General features: G+C 47.4%; 1 protein-coding gene across 7 annotated transcripts in view; it reads right to left on the bottom strand.

The window, feature by feature from the left end:
• The window catches only part of BIRC6 (baculoviral IAP repeat containing 6), a 209071-nt gene that overhangs the window by 152764 nt on the left and 29953 nt on the right, over nucleotides 1-26354 (bottom strand). For all 7 annotated transcript variants that reach the window (XM_069955024.1, XM_069955025.1, XM_069955029.1 and 4 more), the window contains exons 4-12: nucleotides 23916-24109; nucleotides 22987-23098; nucleotides 22822-22904; nucleotides 21961-22183; nucleotides 21706-21869; nucleotides 20194-20252; nucleotides 17964-19358; nucleotides 6519-6668; nucleotides 6210-6435 (exon numbers count right to left, since the gene is read on the bottom strand). In XM_069955024.1, the coding sequence (XP_069811125.1) occupies nucleotides 6210-6435; nucleotides 6519-6668; nucleotides 17964-19358; nucleotides 20194-20252; nucleotides 21706-21869; nucleotides 21961-22183; nucleotides 22822-22904; nucleotides 22987-23098; nucleotides 23916-24109 (2606 nt within the window). The remainder of the gene's footprint in view (nucleotides 1-6209; nucleotides 6436-6518; nucleotides 6669-17963; nucleotides 19359-20193; nucleotides 20253-21705; nucleotides 21870-21960; nucleotides 22184-22821; nucleotides 22905-22986; nucleotides 23099-23915; nucleotides 24110-26354) is intronic.

Here is a 26354-nt window from a genome sequence, read left to right as displayed (position 1 = left end):
AGAGTAAGGGATGATGCTGAATGCATCAGAGAAAACCCCTACAGGTCCGCGGCAAAGGAAAAAGAGTGTCTAGTCCCTGGAGCAACGTGCTGCACGGCAGACAGAGTGGGTTGTGTCCGTCCTGGAAGCCAGCAACATGATGTAACATCGAGTCCAACAGAACTAGTAGGCTAGATGTGGGGAAAAAAAGCAGACGCCCAGCCAAGTAGGCGATCACAGGCGGCAGGGACTTACTCTGAGGTAGAACAGAATAAAAGTCAAATACAACCATGACGGGAGAGACTGGAAAATGTTTCATGGCACATAGAGGTCTAAGGCGTCAAATAAAGGAGAGAGCGGAAAGAGCGTCTCTCATAGAAGGTGCCACATGAGATGCAGGAGAAGCTGCGTCCTTGACTATGGAGCTGGGAAGAATGGCCAGGCTGGAAGCTCCATAGGCCTAGGAGTACAGTCTTCACTGAGAAGACAAAACTTGAGCACAAGAGAAGCCATGGCCTATGATATGAGTTATCCCATCTGAGAAACACATTTTAATAAGAAGAATAAAGCTGTCCAAGCATAAAGCAGTCCAGGGAAGGAACGAGCTGGAGGAAGGAAAACCAAGATCAGAATCCTGTGTAAGTTGACCTGGAAGGAGTACAGTAGTACCTGGTATCCCGCAGTGCCCAACAGAAAAGAGGAGCAGAGGAAAGCCGGTAAGCCGGGGAAATAACAACTCCATGGGCTGTTAGAGCCTTAGAAAGGAGGTTGATCATATAAAACACTCCGCTCCAAGGAAGCCTAGAGGTACTCGAGAGCCTGGAGTCCCAGAAGACAACTGTCAAGGGAGGTCAAGGTAAGGCTGATGGGCATGGGAGTTGTCACAGGACAATGGGCACAACAGGTAATACATAGACTAGAGTCCATATGTAGACTAGATCCAGAAACCAACGCCTCAAAGGGTGAGCAGAGACGTTGCTTGGTAAGAGCAGAACAGCAAATTTAAGTCCTGCCAGAATGCGATAGGTTTGGAGACGATAAAGGTAGGGCCAGACATGGGCCAGTGAACAACCCTGTTTCCAAGGAGAGGAAACCCTTAAGGGAGTAAGTTCTCAAGGAATCCACATGGGAGACAAGATAAGGGAGGGGGACTGGGAGCCCCGTCTGGAGAGCATGGCCGGTCAACAAGAAGACCAAGGACAAGGAAGTCAAGCAGGAGTGCTCATAGAGGCCAGTGAGGGTCAGAAACCCACACCTGCCTGTCGGAAGAAGCTATTACGGAATAGCAGTCCTCAGGAGGATACTTATACTAAATATTCCATCCTCCTGGAGGAGGGAAGGGCTGCTTGAATATTTTCTGACTGAGTGGTAAAAAACCAAACCCAGGATGGGGGGGGTCATGCACAAACAGTGCATTAAGCCAGGGAGAAGGAGTAATGGTGTAAGCGGGAGCACTGCAAAACCCTGAACTGAGAACAATGCTTCATAGTCCATATGGCCAAGCAAGGACACCTGGAGAAGCTAGACCATGAAGAGACCATACACCTATGCGTAGGACGGTAGAGAAACCGTACAGGCAGTAAACAGGAAATCCTCACCCTGTGAGACTGCAGCTGCCTAAGAGAGAAGACTAAATACTTGCCATGTTGGCCATAGGCAGATGCAGAAGGAGAAGTCCTAAAGTAGCACTGTGATAGACATGTAGGCAATTGATGTCCTACATACACCAGGGGTAGAAGAAACCCTTTACTGTTTTACCTGAGGAGCCGAGAGGCCTCACTTCACCCAGATCAAAGAGGGGACGGCCTAAGCAATACAAGCCATACTACTGGGAAACAGCCAGCGAGACAAATGTCAGAACATGGTAGTTATGCCCAGACAAAGGACAGAAGAACCACCCTGACAGTACCAGGATGAAATAGTGACCGGATCTGTATGCTGCCGGCCATTCAGAGGACCAGAGTATGAGAGTCCAACAGTCCGGGGGCAGGTAAAGCGAGGGGTTCTGTACCTTGAGTAGTGGGACACGTAGCAGGATGCTTGGGCTTTAGAAAGGATACGGCCCAAGAGGAATACAACAAGGTTACGCTGCCTGAGAGCAGGCAATAAGACTTGTTAGTGGAAACATATAGAAGACAACATGGTGTAGTAACAAGTTACCCCATGATGATCCCCTGAAGTGACAGGCACAGATCATGGGAGTCCTACGAGGATGAAAGGTAATATACAGGGTAACACGAGCAGAGTAGCTGCAAGCAGTAAGTAACAGAAGACCAGCATTCAAGAGATACAAATACCTGGACTGGAAGCAGGTAATGTGCCTGGTCAGACCTGTAAACAGAAGCCTACAGTGTGTGCTCTGGGAGCAGGGAAGAGATCAGGACTGTGTCCCAATGTAAATGAGGACTGGATACGAGAACTGCCCAGCATCACCAGGATAGTGAGCAGACCTGAAGGTGGTGTATTACATTGTGTAACAGAATACCACAATCTGTGCACACCGAACTACAGGTAATGTAGTTGGAGCCATATCATGCAGCAGAGGGCAGAGCTCTGAATAACCTTGTACCACCACCTGGGAGGGGGTAACATGTCCAGTTCTATGTCCGTGACATCATGTAGTAAAGGAATCTATGTCATGAAGATGAGAGGCAGGTCTGAAGCACCGCCCGCTAATGGGTGATGTGAGTGACAGGACTGGAAGCTCTGAGTAACACCGGAACAACGACTGGCAATGGGTGATGAGTCTGGTCCCATAACCTGTCTAACAAACCATGTAGCAGACGGTTCTGTTGTGAGAGCCCAGGAACACAGCATAGTAATAGGTAATGTGTCTGGTTCCATGTCCTGCTTGCGACACCATTTAGCAAAGGATTCTGCCTCAAGAACACAGTAGTCCCCTTAGGAACGGTAATGTGTCTGGTCTCATGTCCTGCTTGTGAAACCATGTAGCAGAGGGTTCTGCTCAGAGATAATTTGTCAATGAGTAACGTGTCTGGTTCCATGTACATACCGTGACACTGTATAGCAGAGGGTTCTGCTCAGAGCACAGATACACTGTCTGGAAACAGGTAACGTGTCTGGTTCCGTGTCCTCACCGTGACACTGTATAGCAGAGGGTTCTGCTCAGAGCACAGATACACTGCCTGGAAACAGGTAACGTGTCTGGTTCCGTGTACTTACCGTGACACTGTGTAGCAGAGGGTTCTGCTCAGAGCACATACACCGCCCTGATAACGTGTAACGTGTCTGGGTTTATGTACTCCTCGAGACACCGTGTAGCAGAGGGTTCTGCTCAGAACACAGATACACTGTTTGGAAACAGGTAACATGTCTGGTTCCGTGTCCTGCTCGTGACACCGTGTAGCAGAGGGTTCTGCTCAGAGCACAGATACACCACCTGGATAGCGGGTAACGTGTCTGATTCCATGTACTTCTCGTGACACCATGTAGCAGAGGGTTCTCAGAGTACAGATACACCGCCTGGATAGCGGGTAACATGTCTGGTTCCATGTACTTCTCGTGACACCATGTAGCAGAGGGTTCTCAGAGTACAGATACACCGCCTGGATAGCGGGTAACATGTCTGGTTCCATGTACTTCTCGTGACACCATGTAGCAGAGGGTTCTGCTCAGAGCACAGATACACCGCCTGGATAGCGGGTAACATGTCTGGTTCCATGTACTTCTCGTGACACCATGTAGCAGAGGGTTCTGCTCAGAGCACAGATACACCGCCTGGATAGCGGGTAACGTGTCTGGTTCCATGTACTTCTCGAGACACCATGTAGCAGAGGGTTCTCAGAGTACAGATACACCGCCTGGATAGCGGGTAACATGTCTGGTTCCATGTACTTCTCGTGACACCATGTAGCAGAGGGTTCTGCTCAGAGCACAGATACACCACCTGGATAGCGGGTAACGTGTCTGTTTCCATGTACTTCTCGTGACACCATGTAGCAGAAGGATATCACTGAGGGCACAGAAACACTGTATGGTGATGGGGAATATGTCTGTGCGTATGTGGTTGGAGGGGAACCAGAGTGTCTGTATATAAGTATTAATGTAATCTTATATATATAAAATCTGACACAGAGGTGTCAACCAGCACCAAAAATGCTTGATCTGCAGACCAAGGGTTGCTGGAACATTATATGGAACATTGGCCATAATAAAACATGATGCAAGCCATTCTCATATATGTAATGGTGTAATAACACACTTCCACCAGTAGGTGGCAGGAGAGATGCATCAAGTGTCCCAAGCTGCTGGAATAGAAGGGCAGTGTGTGTGGTAGCTCCATCAGGAGACCGCACACACACACACACATACACATGGCAGGGGGAGGGGGAAGCAGCATCCCTCAGTGCAGGCTCTGGAGAGAGCCAAAAGGGGGGATGCCACGGTCCGCGCTGCACCCGAAAAGGGGCGGGGCCTACCGGGAGGGGCCGGAGCATCTTACTGTGAAGGCTCCACCGAGAGCCACAGGTAAGATTAAGGTGGGATGCTGAGGCCCACCCGACTCCTGAAGGGGGCGGGGCCTGCCGGGAGGGGGCGGAGCATTCCAGTGCAGGTTCCACAGTTAAGAAAAAAGGCGCAATTCTCCGGGCCGCGCGGCACCCGGAAGGGGCGGGGCTTACATGAGGAGGCGGGGCATCCCCAGAGCAGGCTCCAGTGAGAGCCAAACATAATGAGAAGCAATGAAGCGGGCCGCGCAGCGCCCGAAAGGGGGCGGGGCATATCGGGAGGGGGCGGAGGTAGCCCTGTGTGTACTCTGGAGAGCCACAATATAGGGAAAGAAGGGCGGGATGCCGCGGCACCCGGCAAGGGGCGGGGCTTAGGGAAAAGGGGCGGAGCATCCTTTAGTATGGTCTCTAGAGCCACATGAAAGGAAAAGTGCGGGAAGCTGCGCAGCACCCAGTCAGGGGAGGAACATCCCTCACAGTGCGCCCCATGGCACCCAGAGAAAGACACAAATAAGAATAAAATGGTGGAGAGGGCTGGCCTGCTACCGACTGAGGGGAGAGGAGCATCTGCCTGGGGAGGGCTGCAAGTGACTGGAGAGGGAGAGCTGCCTATGTGAAGTAAAATGGCGGCCTGGGAGGGAGGGCAGGGGGAATATACTCACCATATAGGAGCACATACTTACCATTGTAGTCTTCAGCCGGTGGGTGCCTCACCTTAACGCGCCAAGCTTTGGGGGGCGAGGCGGGAAGGGGCTGTGCGGATACAGAGTCCGCAGAAAGGCGACCAGATAGTCAGACTGATCAGGGGCCCTGGTGTCACGTTGCCGGCCGGTGGCGACCGAGGGGTCACAGCCCATTTACATTTATGGTCTGTTCCCTGGTTGCATAGTGGGGGGATCAGGGTGAGTTTTAGATAACCCACCGTGCCCAAGAATCCATAGGACCTAGAAGGAAAAAGAAATCTAACTAACTAAACATAAAGGAAGAAACTGGTCTGGAGAACCCAGACCTGTGTCTGCCTCCTACTGACACTAAGCTAAACTGGTTTACCTCAGTGCCTGTGGGCGGGTATATCCTGCTCAGGAGTCACTTCCTTTGTTTCTCTTAGTGTCAGCGCCTCCTAGTGGCAGCAGCCTATACCCATGGTATCTGTGTCCCCCAATAAGACGCACGAGAAACTTGTTCTTTTATTCTAATCTGTTTCTATTTTCTGACTTTTATTTTATTTTCCCTGTTTGTACATTTTTATGGGGTGGCCATCTTGCCTGGGCTGTTAATAACAGCATTTAGTGACATGCTTTACAGCAAGACTCATGGACATAGATGACAATAGACAGACTCTGTCCCTGTGAGATGAATGTAAGACATTACTGAGAGCGCTCTGTGACCTGTGAAGAGGTCATTCCACAGGGAGCTGCTATTGTCTCCTCTATCTACTGGTGTCACATGACGCTGCAATGCTGTACAGATCACTTTACAGCAGCCTCCTCTTATCACCACAGACACAACAGGAAGTCTTAGCTTAGTTTTAGCCCCAGTGGTGAGAATGAGAACTGCAAGATATCAGGATTATTGTATAATATAGATAGAAACATGGGAAAATAGGAAAAATGTCACCAAAAATTCTTAAAAAATATGTTTAACAGAAAAACATTTATACAATAAGTCCTGTACTGATGACACAGTCGCTTTAAAGGTGATCTACATTAACCTTATTCTGGAAGAAAGATGAAGCCCATAGCGTATTGTCCTATAGATGCGTACCTGTCGTTCTGTAGTTTCCAGGTGCGGGTGTGCTGGGCAGCGTCCCCGTGGTGCTGTTGGTGTAAATGTTGCGGATGGCGTCTTTGTTGTTGCTCCTGCTGAACTTCTACCCAGCAAGGTGGCACAGTCGCAGAAAACCTGGGTATCAAGGTCTCAAAGCGAGTTAGCTCCACTAAGCAGGTCAGCATTTCCAAGGAGAAGGGCTGCTCTGCTAGAAGGTCTACACCTGGGGGGAAACGCCAATATCCATAAAGATGTTAGAGATGGAGCCCACAAGGGTGCAGTAACCTCCATAGGAATAACACTTACCGGTGATGCCGGGACTGGAAGGGTTGGACAATGGCTTGATGCCTTCCGTTAACTGCTCTACTCCCTTTGTTAATGACCCATCAACAAGGATATCGGTCTCATCCAGATCATCACATGTTCCTCCAATCTGAAGAAAATGAAGCTCTCCACCTATAACACATACAGGTCCATTACAATATAGGAAATTATTGAGAAGGCTACAAACACCCCCCCCCCCTTCCAGTGTTACCCGAGCTTTGCTGGGGCCAATAATTGTGGCTGATACAGGTCAGTGCGGGCAGGGCTGGTTTAGGCTGCGTGGGCACAGACACCCCTGCACACACCGGCAGACGTCTGGCCGTGGCAGCCGGGCTGTGGAGTCGGTAAGCCGCAGCTCCGACTCCAACTCCTGAATTTTATCAGGACCGACTCCTGCTCCTTCATAAATGGCCGGTCATATACCAGGGGAGTTATCTATCACACCGGCTCAGCAGCTTCTCCCTAATGTCCTACATGATCCTGGGGCGACTTCTGAGGGAATATATACTGTATATACAGCAGCTTCTCCTGTGGGTGCAGTGGGTGCAGCCAGTCTCCAGCCTCCATGGCCTGAACTACTTAGAACCAGACTAGATGGAGCAGGTGGGCTTTTCCTGCTGACAATCTTCTATGTTTCTAACTAAATATTCACCATACACAAAGACACACTGCTAACACTGCCAGATCCCTGTGATATAGAGGTCAGCCATAGTGATATACAGGGGGTCATACATAGTGATATAGAGGGGTCACACAGTGATATAGAGAGGGGTCACACATAGTGATATAGAGAGGGGTCACACATAGTGATATACAGGGGGTCACACAGTGATATACAGGGGGTCACACAGTGATATACAGGGGGTCACACAGTGATATACAGGGGGTCGCACAGTGATATAAAGAGGGGTCACACAGTGATATAGAGAGGGGTCACACATAGTGATATAGAGAGGGGTCACACATAGTGATATAGAGAGGGGTCACACATAGTGATATAGAGAGGGGTCACACATAGTGATATAGAGAGGGGTCACACATAGTGATATAGAGAGGGGTCACACATAGTGATATAGAGAGGGGTCACACATAGTGATATAGAGAGGTCACACAGTGATATAGAGAGGGGTCACACAGTGATATAGAGAGGGGTCACACACAGTGATATAGAGAGGGGTCACACATAGTGATATAGAGAGGGGTCACACATAGTGATATAGAGAGGGGTCACACATAGTGATATAGAGAGGGGTCACACATAGTGATATAGAGAGGGGTCACACATAGTGATATAGAGAGGTCACACAGTGATATAGAGAGAGGTCACACATAGTGATATAGAGAGGGGTCACACAGTGATATAGAGAGGGGTCACACAGTGATATAGAGAGGGGTCACACAGTGATATAGAGGTCACACAGTGATATAGAAGGTCACTGTGGGGGCACGCAATTGTACGTACGTACGCACACACACACACACACACACACACACACACACACACACACACACACACAGCCTGCTGCAGCTATAGCACACACAGCCTGCTGCAGCCATAGCATGCACACACACAGCCTGCTGCAGCCATAGCATACACACACACAGCCTGCTGCAGCCAAAGCGCGCGCACACACAGCCTGCTGCAGCAATAGCACACACACACACAGCCACACAAAGCCTGCTGCGGCCATAGCACACGTACATACACACAGCCTGCTGCAGCAATAGCACACACACACACACACACACACAAACACACACACAAAGCCTGCTGCGGCCATAGCACACATACATACACACAGCCTGCTGCAGCCATAGCGCACACACACACACACAGCCTGCTGCAGCCATAGCGCACACACACACACAGCCTGCTGCAGCCATAGAACACTGAAGAAAAACACACAATCTTCTCCCAAAACCCCACACTGAGGTCAGAGGTTACACCTACACTACTTATGTCTTCTCCCCCTCTATATTACACATGATATCTTCATATTACACTGCTGCTCATATACAGTCATCCAGCATCCAGGAAGAGACCAGCACAGATCTCCCCCCACACAATGGACTCTTCCAGCTCAGAAACAAGCTGCCAAATAGTGACCGACGACTTTTCCCCGACCACCCTTATGTAATAGGGCCAGTGTCCTATTACAGATATATTCCCCGACCACCCTTATCTAATAGGGCCAGTGTCCTATTAGATATATTCCCCGACCACCCTTATGTAATAGGGCCAGTGTCCTATTACTGATATATTCCCCGACCACCCTTATGTAATTGGGCCAGTGTCCTATTACTGATATATTCCCCGACCACCCTTATCTAATAGGGCCAGTGTCCTATTACTGATATATTCCCCGACCACCCTTATGTAACAGAGCCAGTGTCCTATTACTGATATATTCCCCGACCACCCTTATCTAATAGGGCCAGTGTCCTATTACTGATATATCCCCCGACCACCCTTATGTAATAGGGCCAGTGTCCTATTACTGATATATCCCCCGACCACCCTTATGTAATAGGGCCAGTGTCCTATTACTGATATATTCCCCGACCACCCTTATGTGATAGGGCCAGTGTCCTATTACTGATATATCCCCCGACCACCCTTATCTAATAGGGTCAGTGTCCTATTACTGATATATTCCCCGACCACCCTTATGTAATAGGGCCAGTGTCCTATTACTGATATATTCCCCGAACCCCCTTAGGGCCAGTGTCCTATTACTGATATATTCTCCGACTACCCATATCTAATAGGGCCAGTGTCCTATTACTGATAAATTCCCCGACCACCCTTATGTAATAGGGCCAGTGTCCTATTACTGATAAATTCCCCGACCACCCTTATGTAATAGGGCCAGTGTCCTATTACTGATATATTCCCCGAACCCCCTTAGGGCCAGTGTCCTATTACTGATATATTCTCCGACTACCCATATCTAATAGGGCCAGTGTCCTATTACTGATATATTCTCCGACTACCCATATCTAATAGGGCCAGTGTCCTATTACTGATAAATTCCCCGACCACCCTTATGTAATAGGGCCAGTGTCCTATTACTGATAAATTCCCCGACCACCCTTATCTAATAGAGCCAGTGTTCTATTAGAATGTTGCTCATAATATATATTCATGAGCATGGTAGACACGGTGATCTGTACTGCATGTGACACAGACCCGCCATGGTAGACACGGTGATCTGTACTACATGTGACACAGACCCGCCATGGTAGACACTGTGATCTGTACTACATGTGACACAGACCCGCCATGGTAGACACTGTGATCTGTACTACATGTGACACAGACCCGCCATGGTAGACACGGTGATCTGTACTACATGTGACACAGACCCGCCATGCAGGGGCTGCCTGGCAAACTTTAGCCTGGGGGGCAAGTACACAGCAGTGGCCCATGAGTAGCGGATATTCGCCAGGGCCGAACCTAAACATCCCAAGCTGGCCGGGGGTGAGGGGAACATAATAAAGAATCCATACTTGTCCCAATGCCTCCGCAGTGCAGCGTCACTGCTCACAGACCGGTTCCTGCAGCTCCTGGTCCTGCAACGTCACGCACTGGGGCGAACGGGTACTTCCTGCCGGACTTGACAATGCAGGAATGGGAGGAGCAGGATAACAGTAGCTGTGAGAGAGGTGGTGAACCTGTACTGCAGGGGCACAGGGACGGGTAAGTATATTCTTTTTTATGTTCCTCCAACCTCTGCCGTCCCAGGATTTTTATGTAAGGCCAGAGTTTAATCTGCTCTGGCTTGGATTATACCTTGTATGGACATGGACATCATACTATTACTGACCAAATCCTGTATACTTATATAACCAATAATATCAGTATACAAGGGGCAAATAATACCACCATACCATGACCACATACTACAATCACATAGTAACTACATTATAAAAGGTTACCTAATACCGTCACACTACGAGCATTACTACTATACTGGTACTACACTCCACCACACAGGGGCCAATATTACCCCATACGGTGACCAAATAGTGGTAGATACCAGCTGTACACAAGCTCTGTATACCATATAAGTACAGTGCAAACACATCCAGTGACTCACAGATGACGTTTTCTGAGTCGGTCAGGTTTCCTTTTCTTTTCGATCATGAATAATTCTTCCAACCACAAATCATCTCAGCAGTATCTGCCAGACAAACATCTTCAGCACCTTACTTTTACAGCACCTTTACCCACTTTTATACAAACTCTCCATCATAGTGCCCCTAAACAGTAACAGGAACTTCTTTAAAGACCAATCTGTAGTCACTTCCCTTTTCTGTGCCTCTTTTTAAAGTTAGGTCCCTTCTTAATGCCTGTATCTGTAATGAGACCCCCTATTTGTTCCCCATCTGTAATTGTGCCCCCTGTCTTTGCCCTCATCTTTAGTTAGGCCCCCCTTTGTGTCCCCATCTGCAGTTAGCCCCACCCTCTCCTTGTGCTAAGTGAATAGCACCCATTTGTCCTAATGAACTGTACTACTGTCCCCTAGATAAACTGTGCCTCTTATGAACTGTCTTTAATAAATAGTACCACTGCCCCCCACAACACTGTCCTCTAATGTACTGTACCGCTGTCCTCTCTAATGTACTGTACCACTGACCCCCCCTAATGTACTGTACCACTGTCACCTCTAATGTACTGTACCACTGCCCCCCCAACTATCCTCTAATGTACTGTACCACTGTCCTTTCTAATGTACTGTACCACTGTCCTCTCTAATGTACTGTACCACTGTCCTCTCTAATGTACTGTACCACTGACCCCCCTAATGTATTGTACTACTGTCCTCTCTAATGTACTGTACCACTGTCCTCTAATGTACTGTACCACTGTCCTCTAATGTACTGTACCACTGCCCCCTCTAATGTACTGTACCACTGTCCTCTAATGTACTGTACCACTGTCCCCTCTAATGTACTGTGCCACTGTCCTCTCTAATGTACTGTCCCAATCACCCCCTAATGTACTGTACCACTCTCCTCTCTAATGTACTGTACCACTGTCCCCTTTAATGCACTATACCACTGTCCTCTAATGTACTGTACCACTGTCCCCTCTAATGCACTGTACCACTGTCCTCTCTAATGTACTGTACCACTGTCCTCTCTAATGCACTGTACCACTGTCCTCTCTAATGTACTGTACCACTGTCCTCTCTAATGTACTGTACCACTGTCCTCTCTAATGTACTGTCCCAATCACCCCCTAATATACTGTACCACTGTCCTCTCTAATGTACTGTACCACTGTCCTCTCTAATGTACTATACCACTGTCCTCTATGTACTGTACCACTGTTCCCTCTAATGCACTGTACCACTGTCCTCTCTAATGTACTGTACCACTGTCCTCTCTAATGTACTGTACCACTGTCCCTGTAATGTTCTGTACCACTGTCCTCTCTAATGTACTGAACCACTGTCCCCTCTAATGCACTGTACCACTGTCCTCTCTAATGTACTGTACCACTGTCCCCTCTAATGCACTGTACCACTGTCCTCTCTAATGTACTGTACCACTGTCCCCTCTAATGCACTATACCACTGTCCTCTATGTACTGTACCACTGTTCCCTCTTATGTACTATACCACTGTCCTCTCTAATGTACTGTACCACTGTCCCCTCTAATGCACTGTACCACTGTCCTCTCTAATGTACTGTACCACTGTCCCCTCTAATGCACTATACCACTGTCCTCTATGTACTGTACCACTGTTCCCTCTAATGTACTATACCACTGTCCTCTCTAATGTACTGTACCACTGTCCCCTCTAATGCACTATACCACTGTCCTCTATGTACTGTACCACTGTTCCCTCTAATGTACTATACCACTGTCCCCTCTAATGCACTATACCACTGTCCTCTATGTACTGTACCACTGTCCTCTCTAATGTACTGTACCACTATCCTCTCTAATGCACTGTACCACTGACCCCTCTAATGTACTGTACCACTGTCCCCTCTAATGTACTGTACCACTGTCCCCTCTAATGTACTGTACCACTGTCCTCTCTAATGCACTATACCACTGTCCCCTCTAATGCACTGTACCACTGTCCCCTCTAATGTACTGCACCACTGTCCTCTAATGTACTGTACCACTGTCCCCTCTAATGTACTGTACCACTGTCCTCTCTAATGTACTGTACCACTGTCCTCTCTAATGTACTGTACCACTGTCCTCTATGTACTGTACCACTGACCCCTCTAATGTACTGTGCCACTGTCCTCTCTAATGTACTGTACCACTGTCCTCTATGTACTGTACCACTGACCCCTCTAATGTACTGTGCCACTGTCCTCTCTAATGTACTGTACCACTGTCCTCTATGTACTGTACCACTGACCCCTAATGCACTATACCACTGTCCTCTCTAATGTACTGTACCACTGACCCCCTAATGTAACGTACCACTGAGCCCCCTAAATCATTGTTTCCCAACCAGTGGCTCCTCAGATGTTCGTAAACTACAACTTCCATTATGCAAGCAGGACATGATAATAGTTGTAGTTTGGTAACACTTGAGGAGCGCCTGGATAGGAAGCAATGATTTATGGGTACAGTTTATTTAGTGTAATTTCTCCAACATCTGACCCTTCTGCAGTTATTAAACTACAACCCCCATTATATCCTGCCAGCAGGGCATGATAGGAGTTGTAGTTTTGTAACAACTGAGGAGCCACTGTTAGGAAGCAATGATTTAGGGGTACAGTTTATTTTGTGTGGTGTTCTCCAACATGTGACCCTCCTGCTGTTCCTAAACTACCATCCCCATTATCTCCTGCTAGAAGGGCATGATGGGAGTTGTAGTGTTTCACTAACTGAGCAGTCACAGGTTGGAGAACACCTAAACTCTACCTAAATTATTGCTTCCTAACCAGTGACTCCTCAGCTGTTGCCAAACTACAACTCCTATCATGTCCTGCCACCAGGATATAATGGGAGCTGTAGTTATGCAATAACTGGAGAGTCAAATGTTGTAGATAGGACAAAGCACAATGCACAATGCCCCCCCCCATGCTTACTTCACTAGCAGGTCCGTGCTTCTCTGCTGCTCTGGCCTCTTCTGGTTAGGTCTGACCAGAGCAGAGAGGAGCAGGCAGTGCTAATCACACTGCAGAATCACGGAGGAAACATTGGCTGCCCAGACAGGGAGGTGAGTGTCCCCTGCTCCAGCCAGCCCTAGGCTACTGTATTGTATTGGTGTCTTATAGACCCCAGTACTATACAGTAACCCCCCCAGACCCGCTCCCCACAACCCAGGCCCCCTCCCCAGATACCAGTCGGGCGGTGGGCGGCTCTTCTCCCGGCAGGCGTCCTCCTCCATGGGCTGTGCACTTCTCTTTGCTCAGTGATGGAACAGGCTGCCTGCTCCACCAATGAGCAAAGTGAAGTGTGAGGCAGAGTCAGCGCGGCGTTCTGTCACCGCTGCTGACTGCTAGAGAGTGAGTGCAGCGGCCGCACTTACTGAGGAAAGAATTAAAGTGGCAGAGCGGCCCTAGCAACATCCGGACGCCGCGGCCCTTAGGTGTAGTGGGGGGACCGGCCCGGGGGGCATATGCCACCCTGCCCCCCGGCCCAGCCCGCCCCTGCCGCCATGGTAGACACTGATCTGTACTACATGTGACACAGACCCGCCATGGTAGACACTGATCTGTACTACATGTGACACAGACCCGCCATGGTAGACACAGTGATCTCTACTACATGTGACACAGACCCGCCATGGTAGACACGGTGATCTGTACTACATGTGACACAGACCCGCCATGGTAGACACTGTGATCTGTACTACATGTGACACAGACCCGCCATGGTAGACACTGATCTGTACTACATGTGACACAGACCCGCCATGGTAGACACGGTGATCTGTACTACATGTGACACAGACCCGCCATGGTAGACACTGATCTGTACTACATGTGATACAGACCCGCCATGGTAGACACTGATCTGTACTACATGTGACACAGACCCGCCATGGTAGACACTGTGATCTCTACTACATGTGACACAGACCCGCCATGGTAGACACGGTGATCTGTACTACATGTGACACAGACCCGCCATGGTAGACACAGTGATCTGTACTACATGTGACACAGACCCGCCATGGTAGACACGGTGATCTGTACTACATGTGACACAGACCCGCCATGGTAGACACTGTGATCTGTACTACATGTGACACAGACCCGCCATGGTAGACACAGTGATCTGTACTACATGTGACACAGACCCGCCATGGTAGACACGGTGATCTGTACTACATGTGACACAGACCCGCCATGGTAGACACTGTGATCTGTACTACATGTGACACAGACCCGCCATGGTAGACACTGTGATCTGTACTACATGTGACACAGACCCGCCATGGTAGACACTGATCTGTACTACATGTGACACAGACCCGCCATGGTAGACACTGATCTGTACTACATGTGATACAGACCCGCCATGGTAGACACTGATCTGTACTACATGTGACACAGACCCGCCATGGTAGACACTGATCTGTACTACATGTGACACAGACCCGCCATGGTAGACACTGTGATCTGTACTACATGTGACACAGACCCGCCATGGTAGACACGGTGATCTGTACTACATGTGACACAGACCCGCCATGGTAGACACGGTGATCTGTACTACATGTGATCCAGACCCGCCATGGTAGACACTGTGATCTGTACTACATGTGACACAGACCCGCCATGGTAGACACTGATCTGTACTACATTTTACCCGCCAGGCTCACCGGTCAGCTGACCCCACCCCCGGGTAATAAGGGACATGTGGATAGACGCATAACGCTGGGGCCTCTTGGACAACCCAGCAGCTCTAACCAAACAAATGCGCTGCCCGATGACTATCAGGTCCTGTCAAGTTACAGCCATCCAAGTCCACCTTCACTAAACGTTGTGACACGCAGGAATTACCATCTTCCAAGCAGAGGATTCCGCACATGAACAGTGTTAAAATGACAGTTGTGTAAGGTTCTTATATAGAGAACAACCACCTAACAAGAGATTGTGTTCTCAAAAAGGCCGACCATGTAATATTTAGCCGAAAAACCTCTGCTGCACACCGGAAGCACAGGAACCTAGAAACCCATTTATGCCTACAAATTAAAGGGGTTTTCCAATTAAAACATACTTGTCCCCTACCCAAAGCATAGAGGACAAGCAAAAGATCGGTGGGGTCTGACCTCCGGGCCCCCTGGCCATCTCTAGATTGGCCCTTGGGCTCTTTTGTTTTAGGGGCCTTTTCCATGGAGCGCTAATCAGCCGAATCGGCCCGATTTGTCCGATTATCACTCCATATAAATACAAGGATCAGCTGTTGACAAAAATCATCGGCTCATCGTTGATATAGGTTTGAACCTATAATTGTGGGGCACCGACCGCGCATCGCTACGTGTAAGAGCAGTGCGCAGCCAGCGACTGGCGATTTACATTACCTATCCATGCTGCAGGGCTCCTCTTGCGGTCTTCACCCCGGGACCCGCACGCTCTAGCTTCAGAGTTGACTGTCTAAGCTGACCGCCCCGGCCAGTGATTGGCTGAGCGGCCTGTCAGCTAAGACAGGCAGCTCTGAAGCTTGAGCGCGCGGGACCCGGGGAGAAGACCACCGCAAGAGAAGCCCTGCAGCATGGATAGGTAATGTATAAAGTTTAAGGGCTGCAAGGACATCGGTAACGATGTCCATGCAGCCCTTGTTAAACAGTAATCGGGCCGTGTAATAGGCCCAGTAAATGAGCACAGATTTAGCAGAACGGCGCTTGTTTACAGGTATTATTGGGCGGTGTAATAGTTTCCCTTAAATACGATTGAGTCGGCAGTCGGTGGTCCAATAGGACCACTAACACCTGTCCCAGGGGCTGAAAAAAAAAAAAAAGAGTCCCCCTAGGTACCCGACTAAGACTAAACTTCTACTCAACATCCTGCCGCCCACTAAACATTAGAGTTGCCCTTTAAAATAAAATAGTGTAACAAAAAATATTAAAAACACACACTCCTGTGCCCGTATGCTCCTGCACAACGCATCTATTCAGTTAATTCCACTGCTGGTTAATGCATGATATAGTATGTGAGCACTAGGAGCATAGCATAGCCCCATTCACATGTTTCCCTGCTAGAGGCAGCATAGCTATCAGTCTGCCATATGGTCCTAGTCTTCCTTATAAAGGGGTCATAAGGTTGGCTTCTCCCCAAGCTGCCTCTTCCTATGACCTATTATAAATATCATACCAACAGAGGACGAACCTCTGACATTATCGTAACTGTCTTCCCCGAATTCGGGGCGTCTCTCTCTATGTAAACAGACTTCCCCATTGGCCAAAGTCCTCTGAACCGGCTGCTCCTCTGTTTAGACGCTTCCCTTTGGACTCAGTGACAGGATCATTCCTGTAGCCAATCAGCTAATAGAGCAGGACGTTCTCTCCTAAATAAGCTGATTGGTCAGAGATTGGTGTATCAGCGCTATCCGCATGTTATCTAATCACAGGTTTCTTACCGGTATAAGAATAAGTGGAGATGCTACCTACTACGTGTCACTCTGATTCGCTTGTTGCTGAAGTCATCTCCGGTCACACAAGACTAAAGGTTCTATTACACTGGACTATCATCAATAATTTATTATATATAATATATTGTTCAAATTTAAACGATAATCGTTGTGTGTTTATGCAACAATCGAAAAAATCGTTTGTGTGTCGTTGACTGCATCTTTTAAGCTGAACCTTTAATCATTGTTAATCGTTCAGTGTAATTCCACATGGTCCCTTCATTTGCTGGGATCAGATGGAGTAAACAATCGTAACTAACGACTATCGTTTTGTGTGATATGAATTATTTCAGGCAGCTCTCCTTTGCTATTGTTTATCGTTAAAAATCAATTCGTCTAACAGGACCCTCAGTCTCCAGCAGTCGCTGATAGCCAGACCTTTGAAGCCAGGTTGGCAACTAACAGCAGCAGCAATCACCAGAGCAGCAGAGTTTTTCTATGGGGATTTGCTGCTGCTCTGGACAGTTCCTGACATGGACAGAGGTGGCAGCAGAGAGCACTGTGTCAGACTGGAGAGAATACACCACTTCCTGCAGGACATACAGCAGCTGATAAGTACTGGAAGACTGGAGATTTTTTACAATTACAAGTCTATATAACTTTCTGACACTATCTGATGTGAATGAAACAAAAAAAAGTTCCCCTTTAAGTGAGTCCATCCCCTATTCCTAAAGTTTCAGGAATCTGCCTGCATCGTGAGTATGTGAGGGAGTTTGCAATACAAAACTAAACCTTTTTTATTAGAGTGAAAGCTCAAACCAGCAGAATAAGCCAGCGTGACAGGCCCTGGACACCATGTCCGTTCTTACCTTTGGTGCAGGCACATAATCTGTCTGTGCCCGAACAGTAGACAACCGATACAAACGGGTCGGCCTCGTCCGTTCCTTCCTTTTTCGGTGGGTCCACTTTAGCCATGACCTCGAATGTTGATAGATCTAAAATTTTCACAAATCCCCCTTGAGTTGTGACCACTAAGTGTCCTAGACAGAGCAGCTCGGATTTCTTCTCTTTTCCGGCAGGATTTTTGGGGGTGAGTGGGGCGTCCTCTGCAGACTCCTCACAGTCGTCCTCTCTATTATCTAGGATATCAGGCTGTAATAAAATGAGCGAGGTAATGGCGTCCTGAGGGTCTTTAATATGTAAGACTTTGACCGGCTGCTCCTCCAGCGTCACTATCCTGGTAGTATAATTCATTTTGTATATCAGCAAGTAGCCGCCGCTTACACTTCTCTGCAGCGGCTGAATGATTAAAGGGTCGTGAGCGTCGGCTGAGGATTCGCAGGGGATGACATTGATACTTGTCCCATTCATACCACCCAGACTGTGCTCCGCTTCTCCTTTCCTCCTACTGCAAAGAGCCGAATTTAATTTGTTTAAATTATTCAAGGCCTCGACTTGATTTATTGCACTCAGGGACTCTGCCGGACATTTCTGTAAACCTATTAGAAGATGGACACCATCAGCACAAGGGATAATGGAATCTACCCGCAGGTTCTCCTCCTCGGCAAACTTGGGCAGCCGCATACACTGCACCAGTGTCCCGGGCTTAGGAACCATAGACGTCCACTTGTCTGTGTCGGGGGAGGCCAGGCTGGCCGTGGCCTCAGCAAACTGCTGGATGTAGGTGACAGGGGGGTCTTGAAGAAGCAATTGCTCCTGGTTATCAAGTTCCATCTCAATGATCTGAGGGACAGTAAACCCATCGTCGTGTAGACTTTTGCTCATAATATTGTTCATATGAGAAAAAAGTTTCCCTGCTTTTTCGTCGGACTCTTTAATGCTGTAAAGCAGCAAAATGGGGAGCGTCCTCTTTACCATAGGAGAGTTAAGATCGGAGTTGGTGCCGGACTCGTTGTCGGTGGAGCCCTGCTCTGAGGAGCTCTCGCCTGGAGTCCTGTTTAAAGCATCAAGTGACCTGCGAGAGTTGCTACTTGTAGGGGAGGAGACGGGGGACTTGTAGGTCAATAAGCCCCCGGTCAGGAGGCAAGGAAAGGGAATGTTGTGCTGTTCTAAGTGTTTTTCCTTGGTCTTTTCGTTTTTACAACCAACTAAAGTAGGATTTGCTCCAAGCTCCTCCAGGTCCTTTACGGTGTCCTCCAGAACATTGGCCACAATCTCCCACTGTAGCTTCTCGGGCTGCTGCAGAATACTGAGCGCGGTTATATCCAGGCTCATCTCCAGGGTTTCCTTCTGAGAAGCGTGACCTGGCAAGACAAACAATGTCACAATACAATTACCATTTAGAGTTGGGCGCTTTTACACAGCCCGATATCAGCGACATTGGCACTCGTCTGCTGTGTCTTAACACCGCCAAGCTCATTGAGAGCCAAGGAAACTGACAGCACAGATGCATGTGTATGTGCATATATATATATATATATATATATATATATATATATATATATATATATATATATATATATAGTTCTTGGATATGTATATATCCATGCTGTCATTTTCTAGATCAAAAGCAGTGTATACTTACCTTCTGCACTGCTGTGTGACCAGGCATCCTGCTCTCTGACAACCAACCCAAGAATGATTGACAGCCAGAGGGGTGGCAGCCTAAAGATACGGGAGAGCAGGATGCTGGATCACACAGCAGCGCAGAAGGTAAGTATACACTGCTTGTGATATGAAAACTACGATATATACGATATCCCAGACCTGCATAAATACATATTTGTGCTGTCAGTTTCCCTTAGCTATCTGCCACGTATCTTCTATTTTCATAGAAATCCTGACAGAAAGATGCAATCAGCCATTAATCAGACCATGTAAAGGAGCTTTGCACTGTATATCTCTATAGCACTCACTGACTAGGTCTTTCACATTACTTTTCATCACTGCATACAGGTTTTGATGGGTCTCACGACATACATATTTACAAGCATATTTACTAAATTATATAATTCCTCATCACTGTCAAGATCTTTGATATCAGTTCTTGAAAACCTCCAGATACTAGTAACAAGCGGTGAACCTGCGACCACCGAAGCTTGTGTTCACATGGCTCCCTGCGACATCTGTATAAATTACCTGTTACAGAGTCAGATCGTGATCGCTCTTCGCTATCTGAATCATCCAACAAATCATCACTAAAGAAAACAGAAGAGGAAAAAATAGAATAAAAAAATGAATAATATAAAATTCAGCAATGTAACTCACTACCCCCATAGTGGGTAACATGGAAACACATTTCCTAATGGATTTTGACGCATAACCCACAATACTACCAGCCGTCATCTAGGACATTGACCCCAAACCTTGACCAGCTTAAAGGGGAAATATTTCTGCATCAAATTTTTGCTGCAGCAAATAAGAACGTCATCCATATCACTGGTCTGCGTTCTACTCCTGAGCAATATGTCTACATGATACACGTATGGTCACTTATAAAGACTTCTAGAAGACAACAATATGGAGACAGCACACAGCCAATATTCAGCAGTTTAATCATCGCCAGGAACTAGTGTGGAATAAAGTGCAGAATACTGGCTGCGTGCTTTCTCCATATTGTCTTATGGATTTATAGATGAACCTGGGTCCGGTATGGTGAGACCTGCACCCACTACACATTCAGGACATTTATCAAGGGCTTTGCACCTATTTTTAGGTGAATAATTGGATTTTTTTTTGCCCATTTTCGGTCTGAGTTCTATTTATAAACCAGTATTCGACAAGTGAATATTTTTTAGATGCAATTTTTAATCACCCCCCCAAAAATAGCTAAATCCGGGATTTGCGCCCAATTTATCATTTGAGACATTTGAGAAAAAGTTGCACATGCCGGCGCAGGGCCTACGTCCGGTCAGTGCCAACTTTTTTACTTAGATGCAGTCACTATGGCAGGGCTACATTTAATAAATCAACCACAAGATAGTCCTTAGTAAATGTCCCCCATTGTTTCTGTGGTGCTGTGACTCTATTAGATGGATCCTGCATGCCCAGAGAGTAGGCTTATTATATGCCATGGAGAGGCCACTGGTGGGATGGCTTACACTACAGGGAAGTGATGCACACTACCCCAAGCTCGATTTCCTGATCGGTGGGGACCTTTGTAACGAGTCCCTGACCAGCCAACACTTTTGCCATATCCCTGTGACTAGTGATGAGCAGGCCTGTCAAACTGTTCGGTTTCTGCAACGTTCTCCTAACACTCAGTGTTTGATTTTCCGCAGCTGCAGAAATTGGATGTCACCCTAGGGAGTCCTGGAAAACCTGGATACAGCCATAGGCCATATCCATGTATCCATGTTTTCCTGAAAACCTGACACAGGGATACAAATTAATGAGATCAGAAGTGAATATCCCTTTAACTGTGCATACGACCAAGTACAAAAAAGTGCCGCCTTAAATCAGACGCTGTACCAGGACAATATTGGCTGGAGGCCTGGGCCTGCAGCTCATTTCAGCAACAGTGTAGCTATAGACAGACATGGCGCTATTAGGAGCTCTATACTGCACATTCTTTAACCCTTAAAGTTAAAGCTCATGTGACTCCATAGCACAGAAATATTTGATAGAAGATTGTGTGAGTGTGTACACTACCTGTCTCCCTCCAACTTTGGGATATCCGAACAGCTGGATGAATCTTCTAACCAAGCAAGCGTCGGCCTCCGTGTCTCCACTGTCGTCGTACTTGAGTCACCAGCGAGGACTAAAAGTTGCACAATCGCAGGATCATACGCATTCACCTCAAATTTTAAGTGCACCTTAAGCAGCCAAAAATAAAGATGAAGCCCACCATTACAGACAGGTCCGCGCTTAGTCAGCGATTATAAAGTGAATAGAGAGAAGTGATACCTTCATAAGCTTAGATACATCCCACACACAAATCTTTCCTCTCTTCGTAGCAGCAGCCAGAAAGTGTGGACAGTTCCCCACCCCAAAGCAGGATATCCTATCTGTGCCATCTGTGCAGGGGAACTGGGCAGGACAGGTGGCAAGGGTAACGGAGAGGGGCACATTCTGAGTATGTTCACCTTTCACAAACGGGCAGTTTGGGGAATGTCTCTCATGTTCAGACCTAGATAAAAATATATATATTATGTACATAATCTACAAGCATAACTGTGTGTGCGCTTGAAAACAAGAGCGTCAGTACAAAGGGTCATATCAGTGGTCTGCGTCACCTTAGACTTTAATCTAGAGGAAGATGTCTATACAATAAACCAACGTGCCATAAATGTGTCATTAACCTCTATTTAATTATCTCCAGTCTTCCAGTACTTGGCAGCTGCTGTATGTCCTGCAGAAAGTGATGTATTCTCTCGAGTCTAACAGTGCTCTCTGCTGCCACCTCTGTCCATGGCAGGAACTGTCCAGAGCAGGAGAGGTTTTCTATGGGAATTTGCTGCTGCTCTGGACAGTTTCTGACATGGACAGAGATGGCAGCAGAGAGCAGTGTGTCAGACTGGAGAGAATACACCACTTCCTGCAGGACATAGAGCAGCTGATTTCCCCAGAGAACCCCCCTTAAGTCTGCAGGAGTTTCTGCAAGGTGCTGAAATTCAGTTTTGCAGTAATCATACAGAGAAGAAAGGGTTTATTTGGTGCTCGCTTACACCACTGATTAGTCTGGGTAATACGGCTTTAAGGGATTGGAAGACTATTCTTATAAATCAATTTAATAAAGAAACGTGAAGGTAGCATAGCTTTACTTGCCATGGTTCGTCGGTAGGTTCCCAGCAGACTAAACACACACTACATGTGAAACACATGGCTCGATCATCCCCTGAGGAAGCTGGCTGTAAAGGTAAAACCAAACAATGTATAAGAGCATATAGATATTCCTCAGGGTGATCTCACTGATCGGCTGATGCATCTCACCTGATGGTAAAAACCGGCTTGAGCCATGGGGTCCGGCTGAGCCCACCTGTAACCGACATGAGGCCAAGAAGTGAAGGTCTCCCGTCTGTTTGCTTCACTATACATCAAGGACCTAAAGAGGAAGATAACAGAGCTCATCAAGGACCGCGGCTACACCAGAACCATTAACAACCAAGGAAAACTTCACAGCATGCATGACGGTTGTCTCTCCCATAGAGCACAGCCGAATGTTTCACACACAAAGGGAAGTATTAAAGGGACACTCTGGAGAGGAACTTTACCTCCCTGAATACATTGCTTTAATAAAGTTTTATTACTATAGTTTTTGGTACTACTCCAGTTCGGTTGAGTAGCAGTAGTGAGGGGTGACAGGGGCCCCGCTGCTGCCACAAACATTCCTGTCTGAGGGTATGCCGGGACCCTGCTCTGTACAGCGCTGAGCGGATGCCCTTCATCACAGCACGGTCTGGGAACGGAAAGGTTTAGGTCCTGAAATGAAAGTTGGTGGCCCCTTACTGCCACCACTCAACGCATGGGAAATAGTAACAAAAATATCTATTTATTAAAGCAATGTATTAAAAAATATATATATTCAGAGTACCCCTTTAAGCATAGTTGCAGTTACATACATGCCCACCTTTACAGTACAGGTGTGTGAAATTAGGGAGCGAGTGTGGGCTAATGTATGAACGCCGCTGCACAGCACCATCCCGCTCGGACAATCCTACCCCTCTGACCTATATTCTCTGTAATCCAGTTAGTTTTTAAACCTTTTAAGAAGGAATAACGTATCTCACTAGTACTCTGGTTATCAGAAATGTAGGCAACATGTCAGACCTGCAAAAACCTTTCACTCCTGACCCTCTCCATAGTATACAAGGTTCAGCAGAGGTGTGATAAGCTGCCAGTAAGCACATCCAGTAACTTACCGATCCACCGAGCGTCCGGGTCCCACGCCGAGCTCCGGCCTGGCACTCGGTAACAGGTAGGACAGTCTGTCCATTATAGAAGAAGCTACAGGCAGCGCAGCCACGTTCTGATTGATTTTCTTCAGCTCGTTCACAATGGCCCCAGTCACCGACTTCAACACATGATGGGGAAGATGAAATGTGACGGTCGCCCACTGGGAGTGGAAGAAAAAAAGAAACTTCTACAATACAGTTCAAGGATGCCCCTTGGGTCAAAGGCTCCGTCACCTTTGCGTCCTGTCCGATTATTACTTGTATACTGCGTCTAGCTTTTCTGCGTGTTTCAGGCTTTGTGCAGTTCCTGTATTAACGTCTCCTTGAGATTGGCAACTGGGCGTTACCAATCTCCATGTCAAAGAGGTGTGTCTACACAGTGTGACACTGACCATGAGTGCTGATAGATATAACACCTCCCTAGCTAGTAACGCCTAATTGTCCATTTATTCAGAAAGTTTTAGTAAAACATGTTCCAGAATAGTTATTTTATAAAGAATACATGAAGGGTGAAAAGGGAACTCTGCAGAAAAATTTATCTTTTTATCAAATCAACTGATACCAGAAAGTTATACAGCTCTGTAATTTACATCTATTTCAAAAATGTCACTTACACCACTTCCCGCAGGACATACAGCAGCTGATAAGTACTGGAAGACTTGAGATATATAAATAATCTAAAAATCTGTATAACTTTCTGGTACCAGCTGAGATCGAAAAAAAAACAAAACTATGGTGGTAGTTCCCCTTTAATGCAACACGGATCCAACTGAAGTGAAGAGGGCTGCAGTTATCCAGCACGGACGACGCATAATAAACAAAGTTGGGGTTCAAGCTCTGTCCCCCATGTACACCCAGGTGCCATATGTGGCTGATGGCAAATTAATGGTCTATTCCTGAGGATGGACAACAATCCTAATTATTTTTTATGTCTAGCTGTTGTCATTACATTATTAGAGCCCGGCCTTCATCAGAAGTGCGGCTGCTTTGTAATAACCAGATATTGCTGAGTGACCATATGGCTAGAGGCGGCAGTGACACAGAATCCACTAATTACCCTAAAAAAGAATTGCTGAGATTATGTAGCAAAAATTATCATTATTAAATACACATATTTAAAAACAATTCATTAAAAAAGAGAGAAAAAGACCAAACATTAAAGAACAGTGGCTATCCTGGAGGAGGTATATATAATACTATATTACACATGCTGAGACCCCGACCAACTCAATACATTATTACATAGGCAGATCATGTAAGTGCTAGTGCATACAGGAAACCATACTATTCCATCTGACATCCATCCTGGGACCTCAACCTGCTCTCAACCCCAGCTAATTGTATACCATCCGTGTATATCCTCCGGGACGCCACCACCCCAAGGCGCATTTCGTTACCTTCGTCCAGGGGTGATCATGTCCCATCCGATTAGGGTATAAACAAGCTAATCCTACCAATCGCTCACATTCCGTAATTAATAATCACCTGCGGTTCCCTGGCGCATAGTCCGTCCTGCATCTGGGGGAGCTGAGGATGAAGCATGTAACCTGCTGATATATCCTATGGGGGGGGGGAGCTGAGGATGAAGCATGTAACCTGCTGATATATCCTATAGAGGGGGGGGGGGAGCTGAGGATGAAGCATGTAACCTACTGATATGACCTATAGAGGGGGGGGGAGCTGAGGATGAAGCATGTAACCTGCTGATATGTCCGATAGAGGGGGGGGTAGCTGAGGATGAAGCATGTAACCTGCTGATATGTCTTATAGAGGGGTGAGCTGAGGATGAAGCATGTAACCTGCTGATATGTCTTATAGAGGGGTGAGCTGAGGATGAAGCATGTAACCTGCTGATATGTCCTATAGAGGGGGGGCTGAGGATGAAGCATGTAACCTGCTGATATGTCCTATAGAGGGGGGGCTGAGGATGAAGCATGTAACCTGCTGATATGTCCTATAGAGGGGGGGCTGAGGATGAAGCATGTAACCTGCTGATATGTCCGATAGAGGGGGGGGTAGCTGAGGATGAAGCATGTAACCTGCTGATATGTCCTATAGAGGGGGGGGGAGCTGAGGATGAAGCATGTAACCTGCTGATATGTCTTATAGAGGGGTGAGCTGAGGATGAAGCATGTAACCTGCTGATATGTCCTATAGAGGGGGGGGCTGAGGATGAAGCATGTAACCTGCTGATATGTCCTATAGAGCACGGGGAGCTGAGGATGAAGCATGTAACCTGCTGATATGTCCTATAGAGCACGGGGAGCTGAGGATGAAGCATGTAACCTGCTGATATGTCCTATGGGGGGGGGGAGCTGAGGATGAAGCATGTAACCTGCTGATATGTCCTATAGAGCACAAGGAGCTGAGGATGAAGCATGTAACCTGCTGATATGTCCTATAGAG

Source organism: Dendropsophus ebraccatus, chromosome 15 (assembly GCF_027789765.1).
Source record: "Dendropsophus ebraccatus isolate aDenEbr1 chromosome 15, aDenEbr1.pat, whole genome shotgun sequence".
Lineage (NCBI taxonomy): Eukaryota > Metazoa > Chordata > Amphibia > Anura > Hylidae > Dendropsophus > Dendropsophus ebraccatus.
This window is presented reverse-complemented; position numbering and strand designations above follow the sequence as displayed.